Genomic DNA, 22,500 nt, shown 5'->3' on the forward strand with positions numbered 1-22,500 from the left:
CATTATATCTATTGCAATGCGTTTTATATATATATATATATATATATATCTAATACTTAACAAATATGGATTAGGATGTTTCCACTGCGTCCATGAAGACAAAATAAACTTTTATATAAAAACTTACGTATATACATGTACGTTACGCCTGCCTCTCTCTCTCTCTCGCTCTCTCTCTCTCTCTCTCTCTCCTCTCTCTCTCTCTCAATACATCAACTGATAAGGGAAATTTAGGGTAATCTTACTTAGATTAAAATTCACTTAGTTTATTCCACTAACAATCTCCCACTGCCAACATGAATACACCCACACTAACCAAGAAAAAAAAATCCAAGCAAAGAGAGAGAGAGAGAGAGAGAGAGAGAGAGAGAGAGAGTATGATTCACGCTTGGCTAGTCCCATTAAATTCGAAGACATATCGCCGAGTGTAAATCTTAATAAGCAAGATGGGCATCAAAGTAGGGCATTAATACCCAGCGCAAGAAGGCTTATATTTGACCCTGTGTATCACCTGTGCTTTGCAGGTACGGGTATCAAGACATCAAGAGCTCGTAAAGTTGTTCTTTAGATAAGTTTACACTAAATGCTCTGGGAGGTAAGAAGGTGAAGAGGAAAGAGATAAAAAAATGTTTATGTGCCATGAAAAACAGTAAAACGTTTAAGCATCACGAAGAACAAATTAAAAAAAAAAACGTTTAAACGTCATGAAGAACAAATTGAAAACAAACTTTTACGCGTCATAAAGAACAGTAAAAAAAACGTTTACGCGTCATAAAGAACAGTAAAAAAAAACGTTTAAGCGTCAAGAAGAAATTAAAAATAAACGTTTAACCGTCATGAAGAACAAATTGAAATCAAACTTTTAAGCGTCATGAAGAGCAACAGAGTAAAAAACGTTTAAGCGTCATGAAGAACAAATTGAAAATAAAACTTTTAAGCGACATGAACAACAAATTGAAAAACGTTTAAGCGTCATGAAGAACAAAGCAATCCATTACATCATATCGCATAGCTTATAATAATAATAATAATAATAATAATAATAATAATAATAATAATAATAATAATAATAATAATAATATCCGACACTGAGCGGGTGGACGGGAACTGGAGAACTACGACAACGCCAAACATTCTTATATCTATTCCCATCATCAATAATTGTTTAAACGTTGTTTATTGGTGATGGAAATGAATACAAGAATTTTTGGCATGTCATGATTCTCCAATTTCTTAATAATAATAATAATTATAATATAATAATAATAATAAATAATAATAAAAATAATAAATCAAAGCAAACCATTAACAAAATATTAAATATTTTTCATCATATCTGATGTATCAAGAATACTTTTAATCATAATAGTAATTACTCAAAAGCTTTATAACACAAAAGGTTAGCATTTTCTCCCGCTTGAAACTGCAAACTATTCAATTTAATTCAAATCCACAAGTGTACAACTCATAGATTTTTCGTACTATACTCCCTTTGACTTTTATAGAATTAACTCCGATTAGCAGACATGCTTCGCTGTCATACTCACCTTGGCTCATATAAATTACTAGATGGATTTAAGGGTTCTGATATAAGGCAAAATATATGTGAAATCACTTTGGTTTGTATATATTGGAAAATGCTTTCAACATTCAGCTGCTATGAAATATCGGTATAAAAAGACAAAATTGGTACGGATAACATCCGAATTCCCATTACGTAGTTATGAAAAATCATTCTGAACTTAGCCTCCTGTCAATAGGAAAGAACACAATACGAAAATCATAATTTGACAGGTTTTTTTTTTTCACACAGACTCGAACGATGATTTGACGGACACTCTTTATTTCTGACTTCGTCATTAAACCTCTGAATTTATTTATACTTAGTACTTTTGACCGCATATCAATCCGCTGAGTTTAAGCACATTACATACCATAAAGCAAAAAGGAACAGGTTTACCTGTCTGTCCAAAAACAGTTTGAACAGCGAAATACTTAAAAATTTCCACAAAAGGAATTTTCTCTAAACATTAACACTTCACTGAAAACTTCATATTTCGGTATTTACAAATTCATCCTTATTGTCCAATAAAAAAAAAAGAAAAAAAATCACACCACAGAATGCCTCTATGTAGTTAAAAGAGACAACAAAACACATCAGATATAGTACTATCAAGGAACTTGAATTTATGGAAATGCAATCAAAATGATTTTTTGACGTTTGATAGTAAATGACGTCACCGAAAAGTGAATGTGTTTGGAAATACAAGACAGAATGTACGGTACTTTGCCACCCATAAACCCTCTATGCTCTGGTAAAGGTTTTCACTCGCGCACAAACAGGGCAAATACACCAGTGCCACTAAAGGCGGACGATCTTGGCACCTGCCCTTTGGGGCGTCTAGGGCAATACTAATGGCACTGGGTAAACTCTTCGTTTATGCCCACAAGAGCTACCTACTCTCTCTCTCTCTCTCTCTCTCTCTCTCTCTCTCTCAGCTTTATATATGAAATCAATTAGTCTTTCTCCTCAATTATTCAGAAATCAAAAACGTTACATTACACTCTGTATTTCTTAAAACTATATTTTCTCACGCTAGAGAACATAATGTAAACAAAAATAGTTTTCAGCCAATCTCTCTCTCTCTCTCTCTCTCTCTCTCTCTCTCTCTCTCACACAATAAATTTACACTAACAAATACTGATATCCAACCTTCATTGTTTTAATTTAAAAAATTAACAACAAATATCAATGGTAAGAAAACCTATATGATAAAAAAAAGGTCTAGAGAGATGGAGAAAGTTGACTCGAATATTCGACCCTGCTATACAGTGAGGACTAATAAGGTCGACAGAAGAATTATTATTAAACAATTGATGCTTGCCACTGAATTTTATTTATTCCATTGAAGATATGACAGATTCGTCCGAATATAACTTGACCAAGGTACAGAGTTATGGCACAGCCCAAAGTTTGAGAAAATTGGTAAGTGGACAGAAATATAATTGAAAGACATTCTCTCTCTCTCTCTCTCTCTCTCTCTCTCTCTACCCACCTGCCTGGTCATGAACTTACGTCTCCATGCACCTTGGATCCTTGAATCCAATACATCATAACACGCGTCCATAAATGCATGTAAATGCTGAAGATATGAGCTGTTTACACCGCTCTTTCTCACACCTGTTCGCCCTCTGTCTATTTCATTCCGTCCTTAAGAGGGTTTGCCTTCCCTTCCTCAGACGACTAGGTAGGTCTCTCTCTCTCTCTCTCTCTCTCTCTCTCTCTCTCTCTCTCTATTCTCAAACCGGACGAAGAGGGATAAATGGGCAAATTTTCTAAAATCAACAATACCCCTGTTGACCTGCACAGCTAATGACTCCTTGTTGTCAGTCAACTGTTGGGGGGGTAGTAGTAGGAAGCTTGGAGAAAGAGACAAGATATAAAAAAAAAACACAAAATAAGAGTGTGCATTGCTTTACGAGGTAATCTTCACCACTAAGATGTTGAAAAAAATTACGACTCTCTCTCTCTCTCTCTCTCTCTCTCTCTCTCTCTCTCTCTCAATCTGCGATATAAAATGCATTTCCATTCTTACACAATTTCTTCCTTGCGATTAAACAAAATACATGTCTTCTTATTTAAACACCATAATAGAATAAAAAAAAACTTTTTCAAAGAAGCTTACTTAAATTAAAAAAGAAAAGTATAAATCTTACCCTTATTTTACAGACAGCTGTATCTAAACAGTTATTAGCTTATGGGATTACAGTATTAATCTATTTGTCTTCTCATCAGCTATTTTCTTCACAACTTCATTTCCTTATAAACACGGGTATACCAATCTGTTCAAGTTTGTCTGCAACTAAAGTACCCTCTTACCTCGATCCATTAATATCCCTGAACATAAATTTAATAAAACCTTAATAGAAAGCATTAGAAGGGAAATCTTCTACTAATAGTACTTGAAAAAATTGTATTCGGTCTTCTAAAATTTCATGACCATTATGATAATTATGAATAATTTCTAGTCTTGCTTCTTATGAAAATCTAAATCCATATGCGATTACAGATTATACATAACGATCTTAAAACTTAAAAATCCACCCAATATTAATCCTACATTGTAAAAGATTTTTAGCAATATAACTAACATGGACTTATTTTTTCACGTAAGAGAGAGAGAGAGAGAGAGAGAGAGAGAGAGAGAGAGAGAGGGGGGGGGGGGGGGGGGGGGGGGGATTTCAATAATTTAATTCACTCTCCGAATACATCCTACATCAACCTCATCTCCATAAAATAATTGTTCACGATTATCTGCACTGATAAAAACTTCATAAACAAATTAATGATGTTAAATAGCTGTGTCTTATAAGGCATCCTAACCTTTTAAAACTTATTATAACACGCGTGAAATCCCTTGGCAAGGCAATTTCGTCCACTTGAATTCATTTTCATTATTGTTTTTTCATATAAGCATCTCTGTGTAAACTCGACAAAACTGATATCAAGGTCAACTGCAATTTTTCCTGTCTTATGAGAATGTCTTGACAATAATAGCATCATACGTAACTTATATAACGACAACGGAAATAATAAAAAAAGCGCTTTTGGGCAGAAAATCCAAATGACGTTCACGTAAAAAAAAAAAAAAAAAAATCATAGAATTTAAATAAGAGCTCTGCAGCTTTTGAGACTTAGTTAATTCAATGGACATCCATTTGGCTGCAAATAGATGCAAGAATAACAACAGCAATGGTAATAATAATGTTTATAACTCGAGGTTAAAGTCTTCAGATTGACGAAAAATCTGATTTGCAGTCTTTCTGATGCCAAGTATGTTAAGCAATGCAGTTTCATGAAAGGTTTTCAGCTAAAGACAGCGAACATAACATTGGACTATAAGATATAATGTGCAAGACACTCCTAAAAATATTATATGTTACTACCCGAGTAATACATATTTGTATTATATTCCCTTACAGTTCAGTTACAAATGGTTGACACTTGGCGATTAGAGCAGTACAGTATATCCTTTTTCCCCCAATTCGTCAATCGGTGGTAATCTAAGAAAAGACCTATTTCCATGAACGCTATTGTTTTAACTTCTCCTAAATTAGGTACACTTGAATTAAAAACATACCGGCTGGATGCGAAACTTGATACTGCCTACTATCATAAGCAAGTCTAACTGCCTTATGATTCATGTTAAAAGCCATGGTGTTTAGGCAAGTTACCCTTTACACCATATGGCACTCTCTTCATTCAGAAAAATAATCTTAAACCTTACATCTTAGAAACTAGCGTATTCTGCACTATTCAAAATTTAAAATAGTGGTTACAAGAACAACTTGCGCTCATTTATACCATAATAGACGTGTTGTGCACAACCAGATATAGCTTTGCAAATTCCCAATTGAGAAAACGGACAACAATGGCTTCAGTGATAATACAATATTTACAGATTATACCGCTATAAATTTGGGCCATTACGCACAGAAGAAAGTATGTTTTGAAATACGGAGAAGAAACAAACACATCAGAGAAGTTTCATGCGGTTGCTTCCGTACACTTGAAAATTTGCCGTAAAAAAAACAATAGTAATAATACTGAATAAATGTTGCCAGACATTTTACAGTTTGAAAAAACGGATATATTAACGTTAAGGAGTGATATTACGGTCACCAAACAGTAAAAGATAACACATAAGGTAAGAGGTTACGCTCGCCTGTATTTCACTGAAATACGGCTGAGAACAGTATATTTTTTACGGGAGAATTTCCGATTAAATTAACGGTTTTTTAAGTGTAGACACGCATTGGGTTTTAAATAGGATGAGTGAGAGAAAGCGGGTCAATTTCGCTCTCAATTTTTCAGCCTTCATTATGCAAGATTCCTTCCTTCGCCGTTTCTCTTTGAGACTCTTTAAGTGTTTGTTTGTGCAATAGCATTCGCATTTTCATGAAGTGTTTGCAGACACGGTGAAGAGGATGAGGAGGAGACTACAAGTAGTTCTTAAGGGTATCTTTTTTTTCTTATAATTTCCAAAATCTCTTGGAGAGAAAGCTAGCAGCTAAATTGGAAACCAAGGATTGGTCAGTTTAATGACATCATTTTACCCGCTTATCACCTAGTATGCATCTAGCTCTCTTTCTAACAATTACCCTAGTATCCCCCTTCCTAGTTGCATATTGATTCCTTCATCCTTTTATAATTTGGTTGAATAGACTCAACACCATTATTTCAGGCATTGGCATTACTGTTATTAATTATATAACTAAAAGAGAAAATCAGCCAAGTTCTGTAAGATTATACTTCGATGTTGTGATAATCTGAAACTTGTAATTTGAAAAGAACTGCGTTGAATTACATAGTTCGAAAATACCCGAATCCTGACCAAGAACTATAACCTAATTTCAAATGATTATTATCATCATCATCATCATTACTAGTCAAGCTACAACCCTTGCTGGAAAAGCAGGATGCTATAAGTCCCAAGGCCTCCAACAGGGAAAAATAGCCCAGTGAGGAAAGGAAATAAGGAAAGACATAAACTACATGAGAAGGTAAGGAACAATTAACATAAAATATTCTGAAATCAGTAAGAACGTCAAAATTGATCTGTTATATATAAACTATGATATGATATCCAAGTCCATTTTCAATTATAACCTTTTCATGGATGTCTATCTCCCTGAAATTCCGACCAACAGTCATCCACTAAAGTTTATTCGAAGGTTTCATGCTGCAATGTTCATAAGGTTGTCAAACTGTTTATTTATAATACTGCCAAAAATACACAGATGATACCCAGAATAATAATACGATGTCTGCAGTCACTGGCAATATTTCAAACTCTAATTAACTAAGCTGTCAACATGGTTTACTCAGTCACATAAAGCTTACGTAACCATCTAGTATACGAGATAGCATTAAACTATCGTATTTATGCAGGAATCAGAAGAATGTCTCTTAATCAAAGCTTCCTTACTATCAAGTTTCCGGCATTTGGAACTCTGATTTCACAATTTTCACATCTTGTAGTAACAATGCAGTGTTCCTTACTATCAAGTTCCTGGCGTTTTGAAACTGATTTCAAAATTTTATCATCTTGTAGTAAACAATGCAAGTGTTCCTTACTATCATCAAGTTCATAGCGTTTGAAACTCTGATTTCACAATTTTCACATCTTGTAGTAACAATGCAGTGTTCCTTACTATCAAGTTCCTGGCGTTTGAAACTGATTTCAAAATTTTATCATCTTGTAGTAACAATGCAGTGTTCCTTACTATCATCAAGTTCATAGCGTTTGAAACTCTGATTTCACAATTTTCACATCTTGTAGTAACAATGCAGTGTTCCTTACTATCAAGTTCCTGGCGTTTGAAACTGATTTCAAAATTTTATCATCTTGTAGTAACAATGCAGTGTTCCTTACTATCATCAAGTTCATAGCGTTTGAAACTCTGATTTCACAATTTTCTCATCTTGTAGTAACAATGCAGTGTTATTATTATTATTATTATTATTATTATCATTACTATTATTATTATTATCATTAAATGCTAAGCTACAACCCTAGATGGAAAATCAGGATGCTATAAAGCCCAGGGGCCCAAACAGGGAAAATAGCCAGTGAAGAAAGGAAACAAGGAAAAATAAAATAATTCAAGAATAGTAACAACATTAAAATAAATATTTCCTATATAAACAATAAAAACTCAACAAAACAAGACGAAGAGAAACTAGATAGAACAGTGTGCCCGAGTGCACCCTCAAGCAAGAGAACTCTAACCCAAGACAGTGGAAGACCATGGTACAGAGGCTATAGCACTATCCAAGACTAGAGAACAATGGTTTGATTTTGAAGTGTCCTTCGCCTAGAAGAGCTGCTAACCATAGCTAAAGAGTCTCTTCTATCCTTACCAAGATGAAAGTAGCCACTGAACAATTACATTGCCGTAGTTAACCCCTTTGGGTGAAGAAGAATTCTTTGGTAATCTCAGTGTTGTCAGGTGTATGAGGACAGAGGAGAATCTGTAAAGAATAGTCCAGACGTATTCGGTGTCTGTGTAGGCAAAGGGAAAGAACCGTAACCAGAGAAAAGGATCCAATGTAGTACTGTCTGGCCAGTCAAAGGACCCCCTAACTCTCTAGCGGTACTATTTCAACCAGCGGCTGGTGCCCCGGCCCAACCTACTTACTATCAAGTTCCTGGCGTATTGAAACTCTGATTTCACAATTTTTCTCATCTTGCAGTAACAACGCAGTGTTCCTTACTATCTAGTTCCTGGCGTTTGAAACACTGATTTCACAATTTTCGCATCTTGCAGTAACAATGCAGTGTCCCCTTACTATAAACTTCCTGGCGTTTGGAACACTGATTTCACAATTTTTCGCATCTTGCAGTAACAACGCAGTGTCCCTTACTATAAACTTCCTGGCGTTTGGAACACTGATTTCACAATTTTCGCACCTTTGCAGTAACAACGCAGTGTTCCTTACTATCTAGTTCCTGGCGTTTGGAACACTGATTTCACAATTTTCGCATCTTGCAGTAACAATGCAGTGTCCCTTACTATAAACTTCCTGGCGTTTGGAACACTGATTTCACAATTTTCGCATCTTGCAGTAACAACGCAGTGTCCCTTACTATAAACTTCCTGGCGTTTGGAACACTGATTTCACAATTTTCGCACCTTGCAGTAACAACGCAGTGTTCCTTACTATCTAGTTCCTGGCGTTTGGAACACTGATTTCACAATTTTCGCACCTTGCAGTAACAACGCAGTGTTCCTTACTATCTAGTTCCTGGCGTTTGGAACACTGATTTCACAATTTTCGCATCTTGCAGTAACAATGCAGTGTCCCTTACTATAAACTTCCTGGCGTTTGGAACACTGATTTCACAATTTTCTCATCTTGCAGTAACAACGCAGTGTCCCTTACTATAAACTTCCTGGCGTTTGGAACACTGATTTCAAAATCTTCGCATTTTACATGAATATTACAGTGCCGTACAGGCACACATAAAGAAAACAGCTGTCAGAAAACAGTAAAAAGTTCAACAGAAATCGTATGTAAAATCGGAGACACGCAGACGGCGCCACTGTTAAGAAAACCCCGATATCAGATCTGATGACCGTATCCTATAGGTTTAATTTGGTCCACGGAGACTACTAAGGTCGCTTGTAATATACCATCGACTCTATTTTTATTTTCCTCTGCTACACCAAGGTCAGAAATGCCAAAAAAACACCTCCTACTCTCTGACTCTCTCTCTCTCTCTCTCTCTCTCTCTCTCTCTCTCTCTTGTCGTAGGCCCGTTGGCAGTATGTTTGCTTGCCTAGTGTTTCTTTCTTAAAGTCTCTTTGTCAGTTAGCTTAATCAATCACATGTCTGACGTTTTAATGTGTCATTTATTTATCTGCCTAATTATCTATGTACTCATTTATCTACCTACCTAAATTATTTTGTTTACCATGAAAATAAAATAAGATTAAATATACATCACTAATAGATCTCTCTCTCTCTCTCTCTCTCTCTCTCTCTCTCTCTCTCTCTCTCTCTCCTCTCCTCTCTCTCCTGTGGTAATTTAACATGACAAATTAAAGCACATTCTCAGTAATTCAATATAACATGATGACCGCCCTATGCGAGGAACAAGATGTCGTGGACGGGTTTATAGACAATAACATGTCGCGTTATTTAGCGCTTCCTTATGCCAACTGGTTGGTTCTTAGCCCCCCCCCCCCCCCTCTCTCTCTCTCTCTCTCTCTCTCTCTCTCTCTCTCTCTCTCTCTCTCTCTCTCTCTCTCTCTCTCTAAATAACAACAGCTGTGGTAACAATCATTGGTAATGTTAATAACAAACATTGCAAATAAAAGTTATAGTACTTTAGAAACAATAATAGTTAAAAAGTATTGATAATTATGTCTTAATAAAAAAAAATGGCTGAATAATTATAATATGCGCTAGTTGGTAAATGGTTAGATCACATTAAGGTGCCTGAAACTGAGAGAAAGCACCAAGAACCAGAAAAAATAAATTAAGAAAATAAAATAAGAAACTTAAAAAGCCACAAGGACTGAAAGAAAGGACTCATATTTTATGTAAAAAATAAATATTTATATACAATAAACTGCTTTAAAAACGGATGATTGGGATTTCCAATGCGAAAAACAGTAATAAAGAATAAATAAATATAAGAAGAATAAAATTTTTATGAATACCTCCGCCAACGAAATTGGAAGAAGCTCATATTTTACTCCCTGCTTGTGTTTGTTTGTGTGTGTTTATTTGTTTGTGAACAGGTACCTGGCAACAACCTAAATCGTTCAGTAATGAAACTTGCGAGAATCAACTTATGTGAAAATCGGGAAATTATTAAATTTCGGAAGGTCAAGGTTAAAGGTCAAGCAAAATGTCTAATTCACGTAATCAGCCATAAGGTTGGACATCATTGTCACAGAGACTTCAAACGTGGTTCATATTTGAGTGTGTGAAAATCCACGCCAATTAATACATGTTAAGGTTACGGGTCAAAGTTAAGGTCAAGGTCTAGCTAAAGTTCGAGAAATAAGCTTCCGCGGCGAAAGGTCTGCGCTCTACCGAGTGCTCCTCTAGTTATAAATATCATTCGAAATGTTTGCATCATTTTAAGGATCAATTCCAAATGAGGTAAATGCCTAAACTAGAAAATACAAACAACCAGATGAAAAGAAGGAAAAGAATAAGAATAACAGATAAAAGATAACAGAAATGGGTAAGAATAAGCAATTCATCTGATCAATCACTGTACGAATCATAATCGTGGAGATATGCGCAAATAAAGGAGATTTCATTAAGAGAAGAAAAACGTTCAAAGCAATGACAGTAAACAAGAAACACGATCGATAAATGATACAAGAACACCACTATTTAAGTTCAAAGGGTCCTGGCCCCTCCAAAAGGAAATGCCTCCGTCTTTGTTTTGAAGAGATTTCCCCCTTTTTTTTTCTTATTTGTCGCTGCCTTGGTCGGAGTCACATTACGTCTGGGGAAACGGAAGTGTTATTATTAGTACGAGAGAGAGAGAGAGAGAGAGAGAGAGAGAGAGAGAGAGAGAGAGAGAGAGAGAGAGAGAGAGAGAGAATGTAACACTCCTAAATTCAAGTGTGGCTGGATAATCTTTGACAGGAAATTATTGCTATGGAGAGAGTTTTGTAATCTCTCAAGCTTTCCTGATAACTGTAACTTTGGCCTCAAATCCAAAGCAGGATGTAAAAACAGAGAGAGAGAGAGAGAGAGAGAGAGAGAGAGAGAGAGAGAGAGAGAGAGAGAGAGAGAGAGAGAGAGAGAGTTTTAAATAGGTTGTTTTGATGAAGGCTTCTCGTTGTATGAAGTGAATAACGCTGCAAGCAGTCAACGTTATACTAAACAAGAGCGAATTGCTTTCTTTTGCCAAGTCTCCTTTACGGAGAACCATTTAGGCTCGAAGCATTCCGATAATACATGAATATGCTCCGCTTAAAATACATTGCTTAAGCATATAAAATTTGGGCTAATCAATAACAATTACACAAATTGTCTTTAACAATTACATAAATTGTGTTTAAAAATTACACAAATTGTCTTTAACAATTACACAAATTGTCTTTAACAATTACACAAATTGTCTTTAACAATTACACAAATTGTCTTTGACAATTACACAAATTGTCTTTGACAATTACACAAATTGTCTTTGACAATTACACAAATTGTCTTTGACAATTACACAAATTGTCTTTAACAATTACACAAATTGTCTTTGACAATTACACAAATTGTCTTTAACAATTAAACAAATTGTCTTTAGCAATTACAAAAATGGTGTTTAATAATTACACAAATTATCTTTATGTACGGATGTAAGCACATAATATAAATATCAACAACAACAACAACAAACAGCAAATGCAGCCGTTTCTAGTCCACTGCAAGACAAAGGCCCCCAGACATGTCAATTCATGTCTGGGATTTGACCAGTTTTAATCACCATGCTGGCCAGTGCAGACTGCTGATAGTGGGAGACTTATCTGATCGCCCACAGCAAACCAACCAAGTATGGAGGGCCCTGACTAGTACAGCTTAGTTGATCATGGCGATAAGCAAACCCTTTCACCTCGTTAAGGTATCCCAATTATAAAGGGATATTATATATAAGTATGTATATATATATATATATATATATATATATATATATATATATATATATATATATATATATATATATAATATATATATATATATAAATATATATATATATAATATATATAAGTATATATATATAATATATATAATTTATATAATGCATTTGTGTATATATACTGTATTATTACACTGCGTGAAAATTATCTAAACAGCATAATAATAGAAACTTAAAAAGGGTATCAAAGACATATGAAATATTGATAAAATACCAACAGTCGTATCAGATTTGGAATTATGAATAGGGCAATAAAGCCCATCGCTAGGACCTGTGAGGCCATTCACCGACCAAAGTGGATTTGGGGGAGACCCCAGTAATAAAAGTAAAAGTTAGAAGGAAATGGACATCACCCGGGAAGAAAGTTAGTGGAAACGAGGGGATGAAGAGAAGGGAACGATGGGTAGAGGAGGAGGGTATAAAGGGACCGAAGGAACTCTGTACAGACAAGTAATGCCCACAGTACACCATGCGAAAGTTGTATACAAGAGTAGCCAAATTCATGAGTCAATCTCAAAAGTTCAAATTTGTAGCAAATGTTTTTATGTTGAACAGGCTGACATAAGTCTTTTTTATAGTTTATATATGAAAGAGCTGTTTAAATGTTGTTACTGTTTTTAAAATATCTTATCTTAATTGTTCATTACTTTTCTTATAGTTTGTTTATTTCCTTATTTCCTTTCCTCATTGGGTTATTTTCCCTGTTGGAGCCCTTGGGCTTATAACATCTTGCTTTTCCAAATAGGATTGTAGCTTAGCTAATAATAATAATAATAATAATAATAATAATAATAATACCCTCGAATAGTCCTCGTGATAGCACCATAGCATCATCTCCATTCAATCGCTGACTTTCCTGATACAGATACCTATTCACATAATGGCGGATTGGTTAAGAAGGCCGGGAACTAACCACGGACCTTGTAAATACTCTACACCTCTAAAGGCTCAATGCTCAACAACTGAACTACACACTCCACAGCAGAAAGCTAATACTAGACCCTTTTTGGTAAAACTTGAGATAAATATCATCAAAACAATGAAACTATTGATCAAATTGAGAGCAATTTATTGCAATCAGTTTCACAGCTTTCTTAATCAAATCGAGAAACAATTAACACCTTGCACACATTACCTTTGCTTTAATACCATTAACTTTCTATTTAATCTATTTTCATTCATTAAAGGAGATCCAATAATAAAAAATATATAACTTTATTACTCAACTAAGAATCACAACACAGCATGATTCAACAATTAACGATTCCAAGAGAGAGTAAATCTAATGAAAGATTTAAATATTTGCGGCTCCATAGAAACTCCAGGTTATTAATATTATTACTAGCTAAGCAACAACCTTAGTTGGAAAAGCAGGATGCTATAAGCCCAAGGGCTCCAACAGAGGAAAATAGCCCAGTGAGAAAAGGAAATAAATAAACTACAAGAGAAGTAATGAACAATACAAAATGTCTTAAGAACAGTAATATCATTAAAATAGATCTTTCATATATAAACTACAAAAACTTGAAATAAGAAAATGAAGAGAAATACGACAGAAAAGTGTGCCCGACTGTACCATAGAGCAAGAGGGTAACATATAATTAACGGGGTGGAGAAAATTAAAGCCCCTCCACCAGGTGTCAAAGTTCCCTCATGCCCAAGTGCCCAGGGACCCCAATACCCCGATGCCCTTGACAGAATTCTTCAAAGGGAATTCTGAATGGCAGAATGACACCTCAGCTGGGAACGATGTGTCAATCTTTTCGAGAACTTTGGCGTCAATTTACACCTCTGCCAGACGAAAAAATACTGTTTGTTGGGAACAAATCGCGATGCTGAGAAATAATGAGGAAGAAATGGGAAAGTATATATATATATATATATATATACACAGTATATATAACATAAGATACAATTTAAAGGATTCATTTAAAATGAAAGAAAATGGGGTTGTGGTTCACAAATGTGAGTTATGTCGATCAATCAAATTGATATCGAATGTGAAGAAAGTCTTATCTTAAATAAGCAACTTAAATCGAGAGAGAGAGAGAGAGAGAGAGAGAGAGAGAGAGAGAGAGAGATATGTAAACAAGGCATTACGGAGAGCCTTCGGATTTCTTCGGATCAAAGGTTCGAAATAAAAGGGGAAAGCGAAAACATGACTCGTCCAGAACCTTTGGGGTTCCTGGCATACCGCATACAGGGTTGACCGCATACGGCCGCAAATAACGGCAGAAAAGGCCTCTTACGAGTACACAACCCGGACAGAGCTTACTTCAGACACGAAGCGATGACAATAGGACTATCCTTAAGAAGGATTTTTTTCAAACAAAATTCTCTCTCTCTCTCTCTCTCTCTCTCTCTCTCTCTCTCTCTCTCTCTCTCTCTCTCTTATTATAATAGTTTTTATTCTTTTGCTTTCAATTAAATGTCTCTCACATTAATATTTTCATTCCTTTGCTTTCAATTAAACGTATCTCTCTCTCTCTCTCTCTCTCTCTCTCTCTCTCTCTCTCTCTCTCTCTCATTAAGTTTTTATTCTTTTGTTTTCAATTAAATCTCTCTCTCTCTCTCTTTCTCTCTCTCACATTAATAGTTTTTATTCCTTTGCTTTCAATTAGATCTCTCTCTCATTAATAGATTTTCTTCCTTTACTTTCAATTAAATGTCTCTCTCTCTCTCTCTCTCTCTCTCTCTCTCTCTCTCTCCTCTCTCTCTCTCTCTCTCTCTCTCTCTCTCTCTCTCTCTCATTAAAAGTTTATATTACATTGCTTTCAATTAAACTTCAGATCTTTCTGTATCAAAGTCGATCTAGAAACAAATCAATATTTTTCTTCATTTATCACAAGAACTTTTCTTTACAAATACGATCCAAGTTATTTCATTTACAGAGGCGATCAGCAGGTAATTACCCAAGAATACCAAGAGGTAATTTTAATAATGAGAAAAATAACTAATAATGAGAAAAATATCTAAGAGTCCATTGCCAACTATTGTCTCTATGTATTTCATCACAGAGGTGACCAGGGATAATTGCGAACCATTTCAATAAACTAAAGGCGTAGATAATATATAGTTACCGAGGCCACAGAAGGATTCAGACTTCGCGAGACTTCGAAACTGTTTCCTTATACTTTAGCTGTATCGACCTTAACCCGAGATTAATTTAGTGATGCATACGCCTAAAAATTAACAGAGGAGAGGCCCCTTTAGTCTATACTTGATACTTTGACGAACACGTGTTTGGTATACAGTATGTACATGGTGGTGCGCGTATGTGTATATATATATAAATATATATATATATATATATATATATATATATATATATATATATATATATACATATACACATATATATATCTATATCTATATATATGTATATATATAAATATATAAATATACATATATATACACAGTATATATTTGTATATATATACACATATATATACATGCATATATACTATATATATATATATATATATATATATATATATATATATATATATATATATATATATATGTGTGTGTGTGTGTGTGTGTATGTGTGTGTGGGGGGGTGTGTATGTATACAAAACTGTCTTTAGCACATACAGGGTTAAAATTTGGTATCCTATATCCCTAGTAGTTCTATGTTATACCGATACCAAAAACCATTTTAGACGGATACGAAGAGATTCAATTGTGATTATTAATAACCAAAACTGAAGAGGTCCAATGTTTCTTAAAGGTTATTTAACTGAACAATAAAATAACACTTCCCATTCAGATCTGAAAAATACAAAAGAACATTATGGTACTTACCTCCAGACATGAGATGTGTACCCGGGACATTTATCCCTACACATCAGGCACGGCTGCCCCTCGTCCACTTCTTGCACGAGTACCCCCTGTAGGGACAAAACACGAAATTAGAAAATTGTTTGAAATTTAGTAAATATGTTTAGCTGATTTTTACATTAAACAATCCCAAATTCAAACAATAATTTGAAACATTATCAGAACAGACATTCTGAAAAGTTAAAATAGGTCTACATAAACATGGCAGCTTCTTAGGCCTACCAACCAAAATTACATTTATTTACAAATTACTGTAAGAGTATTTGTGGCAAAAATAATGATTTTGTCAAAACGAATTACTAGTTAATCATATCTGCGTAAATTTTTACGAAAGAAACAAGAACTTAAATTAATTGAAGGCACCTTAATAATAGCGCCACCAAGATATGCAATGTAAGTAACATTTCAGTAACATTATTGGCCAAATCCAAGGTCCAGGAATACCTAACCTAACCTAACCTAAATCCAAGTTCTATGTATACCGTTGGTTCCCCGGTCTATGCATACCATACTTAAATAAAGGGTCTAGGTAAACTGTAACTAAATCAACGATCTAGGTGTACCGCAGATTCCAGTCTAAGCACTCCGTAGCTATATACACGGTCTAGGCATATCATAGATAAATACCATTACACGGTCTAGGCATAATGTAGATAAATACGTGGTTTAGACATACAGGGCTAAATACACGGTCTAAGCATACCGTGGATAAATATGGTCTAAGCATACCGTTAATAAATACACGGTCTACACATGCCGTGGCTAAATGCACGATCTCGGCATACCGTAGATAAATAAACGGTCTAGACATACCGTTGTTAAATGCATGGTCTAGGCATACCGTGGATAAATAAGTCTAGACATACCGTTGTTAAATGCATGGTCTAGGCATACCGTGGATAAATAGCAGTCTAGACATACCGTTGTTAAATGCATGGTCTAGGCATACCGTGGATAAATAGCAGTCTAGACATACCGTGGATAAATGCACGGTCTAAGCATACCGTAGACATACAGTGGCACGGTTTAAGCATACCGTAGATAAATACCGTCTAGACATACCGTATATAAATACAAGGTCTAGGCATACCGTAAATAAATACAGTCTAGGCATACCCTAGATAAATACACAGTCTAGGAATACCGTAAACACATGGTCTAGGCATACCATAGATAAATACTTGGTCTAGGCATACCATAGATAAATACTTGGTCTAGGCATACCCTAGATAAATACAGTCTAGGCATACCGTAAATACATAGTCTACGCATACTGTAGATAAATACACGATATAGGCATACCGTAGACAAATATACGGTCTGGGCATACCGTATATAAATACACGGTCGAGGCATACCGTAGATAAAAACGGTCTAGGGATAGCGTAGATAAATACATGGTCAAAGCATACCTTGGATAAATACACGATCTAGGCATACCATAGGTAAATAATTTACACGGTCTAGGCGTGCCGTGGGTAAATCCACGATCTACGAAATCCAAGAATCAAAACACAATCGCTAATAAAATAAAAAAAAAAGTCTTAATAACCACAATGGCATCTAGGCCTATGTGAATCATATCTTACCCATGAAGGCAGCGATGAGAGAAAAGTAACACAAGAGTACTGTCACAATATCCTTTTTACTCTAGCGTATTTAACTCTGCAATACTTCCTTCCCTTGTTCATTTGCCCTAATCAATTCGCTCAAACAACTTTTAAATTTCCAAAACCACCTGCACACATTTACGAAACGTCTTCACCGTATCACGATTCAACTTCAAATGCGAAATCCAACGACGGATAAGTAAAGTGCTAACAATCAAAACTAACAGTTGCCACTTAGTCTTTTTAAAATGCACTATTACTTAATGATGAAGAATGTGTTGTTATATTTGATAAGACATATAAAATGCAAATAATGCTAGCTTTCAGAATTAAATTAATTACAAAATCAATATATGCTGAACCAAATAAAAATGGCCGAGTAAATTTTGCATTTCATAATTTTATACGAGAGACCATGACGTAATCTCGGGAGTTGGGACTTGAAATGTTTACAAATGCACCTGGGTTGATCTAAGCCCTTCATTGCGGTACAGTACCTACTCGGCGAGCCTGTTTACTGATATACTAAACACTTAACGTGGTGCCATATCAAATGACCCATTATCTTATTCTCGTTTAGCGATACATGAATACAATAAGACAATCAGGATGGTTTGTCAGCTTGCTCTAAACGAATTTTAATTGCCTATTAATAGATTGTTCGGTTAAAAGTAGAACACGGGTTCTTGCCGTATGAGTAGAAGTATGTTCACCCAAAAAGCATGTAGTAATAAATCTTCCACTGCTGTCGATGTAAATTATTTATTATCATTATTATTATTATTATTATTATTATTATTATTATCATTATTATTATTATTATTATCATTATTAGCTAAGCTACAAATTCAAACAATAGCTCAAAAACCAAACGAAGCTGTGTTAAACCTTATAAAATATGTTTTCAAGTTCACCAATGACTCGCACATATATTTTAAAGACTTCCTTGAATAGTATTAGTAAATTTCTATCGTCCATATTCGAAAATCACATCGTGTCCAATTAATAACAGAGTTAAACGGTCTATTGCCAGTTGCCGGCCAATACATCTTGTGGACATACCCTGGTCGATTATCTTAGCTGTCACGATACGTTCTCTCTCTCTCTCTCTCTCTCTCCTCTCTCTCTCTCTCTCTCTCTCTCTCTCTCTCTCTCTCTCTCTCTCTCGTACTAATAATAACACTTGTTCCCCCAGACGTAATGTCACTCGGACCAAGGGTGTGACAAATGTGAAAAAAGGGAAATCTCTTTAAAACAAAGACCGATGGCATTTCCTTTTCGTGGGGCAAGATCCTTTGGACTTTATTAGTAGTGTTCTTGTATCATTCCTGTTTAGTGTTATTGCTTTGAACGTTTTTCCTTATCTTAACGAAAGCGTCTTCCGTTAGCATTTGCGTATGCCCTTTATTTTGACATGTTTCCACAATTATAAGGAGTGGAGGGATTGATCAGATGAATTACTTATTCTTAATAGTTTCCGTTATCTTTTATCTGTTACTCTCATTCTTTTCCTTCTTTTCTGTGTTGTTTTTTATTATCTCATTTAAGCATTTACCTCATTTGGAATTGATCCCTTACATGATGCAAACATTTTGATTGAAATTTATAATAATAACTTAAGTGTAACTAAATCCAACCGCTTTTTTGGCTTGATTTAGCGTCGCACAGAGAGAGAGAGAGAGAGAGAGAGAGAGAGAGAGAGAGAGAGAGAGAGAGAGAGAGAGAGAGAGAGAGAGAGAGAGAATCGCTTAAATTCAAGTGTCTGGGTATTCTTTTATATGAATTATTCTCTCTCAACAACGATTTTCTGTAAGATGTTAGGCTCATGTATAGCACGGAGAGAGAGCGAACGTTTCGAAATTTATGAACATTAGACTAATTGATAATATAATTAATGCGTTTTCGGTTATTTATTTTTCATCTAAATTGGCGTAACTTATTGAATTAGTGGACCCTGCAACTTTTATATCGATTACATAGATTCTCACACCATCGACAATTAAAATTTTAGGTAGGATCCGCTCACTCTTGAAAACGAGATTTATTGTTAACTACTAGTTGCTGGTGAAAATTCTCTCTCTCTCTCTCTCTCTCTCTCTCTCTCTCTCTCTCTCTCTCTCTCTCTCTCTCCTCATATATATATATATATATATATATATATATATATATATATATACACATACCAAAAAAGACCCAGGCCAACATGGCTGAGGAGTATGAAGCGCGAAGTAGGAAATGATGAATGGAGAAGTATTGAATTAAAAGCTCAAGATAGAGACGACTGGAGAAATCTAACCGAGGCCCTTTGTGTCAATAGGCGTAGGAGAGATGATGATGATATATATGTATATATATATATATATATATATATATATATATATATATATATATATATATATATATTCTTACGTTTAAATATCTAAACGATTAACAGAAACCCCCCCAAAATTCACGCCAACACACAGCTGCAAACTAGCTAGCGTTGTCAGCCAAACACATGTTGGAAAATGTTTCCCTTTTTGACGGGTCGTGACTAGAGCTGCGTTAATGTCACCAAGCGGTGCAACTGCAGGTGTCATGAACTTAGAAAACGCGGAAAAAAATTTGTGTTTAAATGGGTAAACATACACAGAGTTAACAGGACGAAAAATATTAGGTTTGACATTAATCTCTCAACTTGTTTAAATCTCTCTCTCTCTCTCCTCTCTCTCTCTCTCTCTCTCTCTCTCTCTCTCTCTCTCTCTCTCTCTCTCTCTTACTAGCAAAACTACAACCCCTAGATCTCCAACAGGGAAAGCAGTCCAGTGAGGATTGGAATTAAGAAGATAGAAAATAAACTATATTGAAATAAATAGAAAATATAAACTACCTTGAGATTAGTAACAATGATAAAATAGATCAATCATATATACACTATAAAACGAGACTTATGAGCACCTGTCTAACAGAAGACTTTTATTCTTGCCGGTACATTTATTATTATTATTATTATTACTATTATTAGCTAGACTACAACCCTAGTTGGAAAAGCAAGATGCTAAAAGCCCAATGGCTCCAACAAGGGAAAAATAGCCCAGTGAGGAAAGGAAATAAGGAAATAAATAAACGATAGGAGAAATAATGAACAATTAAAATAAAATATCACAAACACCGTGACAACATCAAAACAGATATTTCATATATAAACTATAAAAAGACTTCTGTAAGGCTGTTGAACATAAAAACATTTGCTGCAAAAGAATGATTAATCATAAAGAACAATCTTAGAGGGTCATTACATCACAAAATAACCTACCACAAAAAGATTCGTTTGACCAAAGGGATAAAATCAGAAAACTTATTGAAGTAAATGGAAAATGTATAACAAAATGAGATAAATCAACAATGAAATAAGATGTATATTCTTACATGAAGCAAAAGGATCTTCACGACCTCCTGAGCACCAGCATAAAAATACACTGTAATGGATGGAAGACCATAAATAATCATTTTAATACTTTTGATTATAACTTTAATGACTACAAAATAAGTGACAAACAAAAATTTAAAGGCCGCTCATGAATGGCAGAGGCAAGGGACACTGACGTTGCTTTAATAAGAAGGACAGTGCTCTAGAGACTGAATATATATATATATATATATATATATATATATATATATATGTATATATATATATATATATATATATATATATATATATATATATATATATGTATATATATATATATACACATACATATATGATTAGCGCTCAAGGCCCATTCCATGTAAGCTAGGACCAGGGAGGGTCAGGCAATGGCTGCTGATGACTTAGCAGTTAAACCTATAGGCTCCCACAAACCGCCACCCTTAGCTCACAAAGATGATGAGGTTGCAACCACTAAACTAACGAACGAATCAGAGCGGCACTCGAACCCCAGTCTGGCGATCACCAGACAAGGATGTTACCAATAAGCCACCATAATAGTTATAGTAATGACGACGCTTCAGTTGTTATTGATAGTTCCCTTTTTAGAAAAAGAGATCACTGAAACATGGCATAACATGGTACTCCTCGACGATAGTTTTGAAATATATTAAAACGCTAAAAATAGAAACCATAATTTCTCTAGGAGGTAAAAATCCAAAGAATAACTAATGTTGTTAAGAACATGGACCATTTTCTAAACTTTAAGTTCATAAGAACTTTGTTTAACAAGAGCTTAAACAACTACTTTTAAACAGAGAGAGAGAGAGAGAGAGAGAGAGAGAGAGAGAGAGAGAGAGAGAGAGAGAGAGAGAGAGAGAGAGATTGATTTCTATAGACATTAAGCACTAAAAGAGTATCATTTAGATCTTCCCTTTGCTCTTCCTTTTAAGAACCGAACCTTATAATCTACGAGGAAGCAGACAAGTGCAAACTGAAACTAAGGCATTGAGGGTACACTCGGCAACAGTATCTAATTTCTCTTCCTCTTGTTTTGTTAAAGTTTTTTTTTATAATTTATATGGGAAATATTTATTCTAATGTTACTGTTCTTAAAATATTTAATTTTTCCTGTTTTCCTTTCCTCACTGGGCTATTTTCCCTGTTGGTGCCCCTGGGCTTGTAGCATCCTGCTTTTCCAACTAGGGTTGTAGCTTAGCAAGTAATAATAACAACAACAACAACAACAACAACATATAAACAACAACAACAATAATAATAATAATAATAATAATAATAATAATAATAATGCCAATGAAATTTCAAAAGTGGCAAAATTGCCAGCCTCAGCAGTTTTCAAAAAATATTGAAACTACCGCAAAAAAATTAATCCCTATTACGCAAGTACTGACCGCTT

The 22,500-nt window shown here is 34.8% G+C and overlaps 1 protein-coding gene across 1 annotated transcript in view; it reads right to left on the reverse strand.

The window, feature by feature from the left end:
* Nucleotides 1-1,731: 1,731 nt before the first annotated feature.
* Nucleotides 1,732-22,500, reverse strand: part of LOC137644782 (uncharacterized) — a 26,033-nt gene continuing 5,264 nt past the window's right edge. The window contains exons 3-4 of the mRNA XM_068377678.1: nucleotides 16,032-16,117; nucleotides 1,732-1,750 (exon numbers count right to left, since the gene is read on the reverse strand). Coding sequence (XP_068233779.1) covers nucleotides 1,732-1,750; nucleotides 16,032-16,117 — 105 coding nt within the window. The remainder of the gene's footprint in view (nucleotides 1,751-16,031; nucleotides 16,118-22,500) is intronic.

The sequence above is a fragment of the Palaemon carinicauda genome, chromosome 8, assembly GCF_036898095.1.
Source record: "Palaemon carinicauda isolate YSFRI2023 chromosome 8, ASM3689809v2, whole genome shotgun sequence".
NCBI lineage: Eukaryota > Metazoa > Arthropoda > Malacostraca > Decapoda > Palaemonidae > Palaemon > Palaemon carinicauda.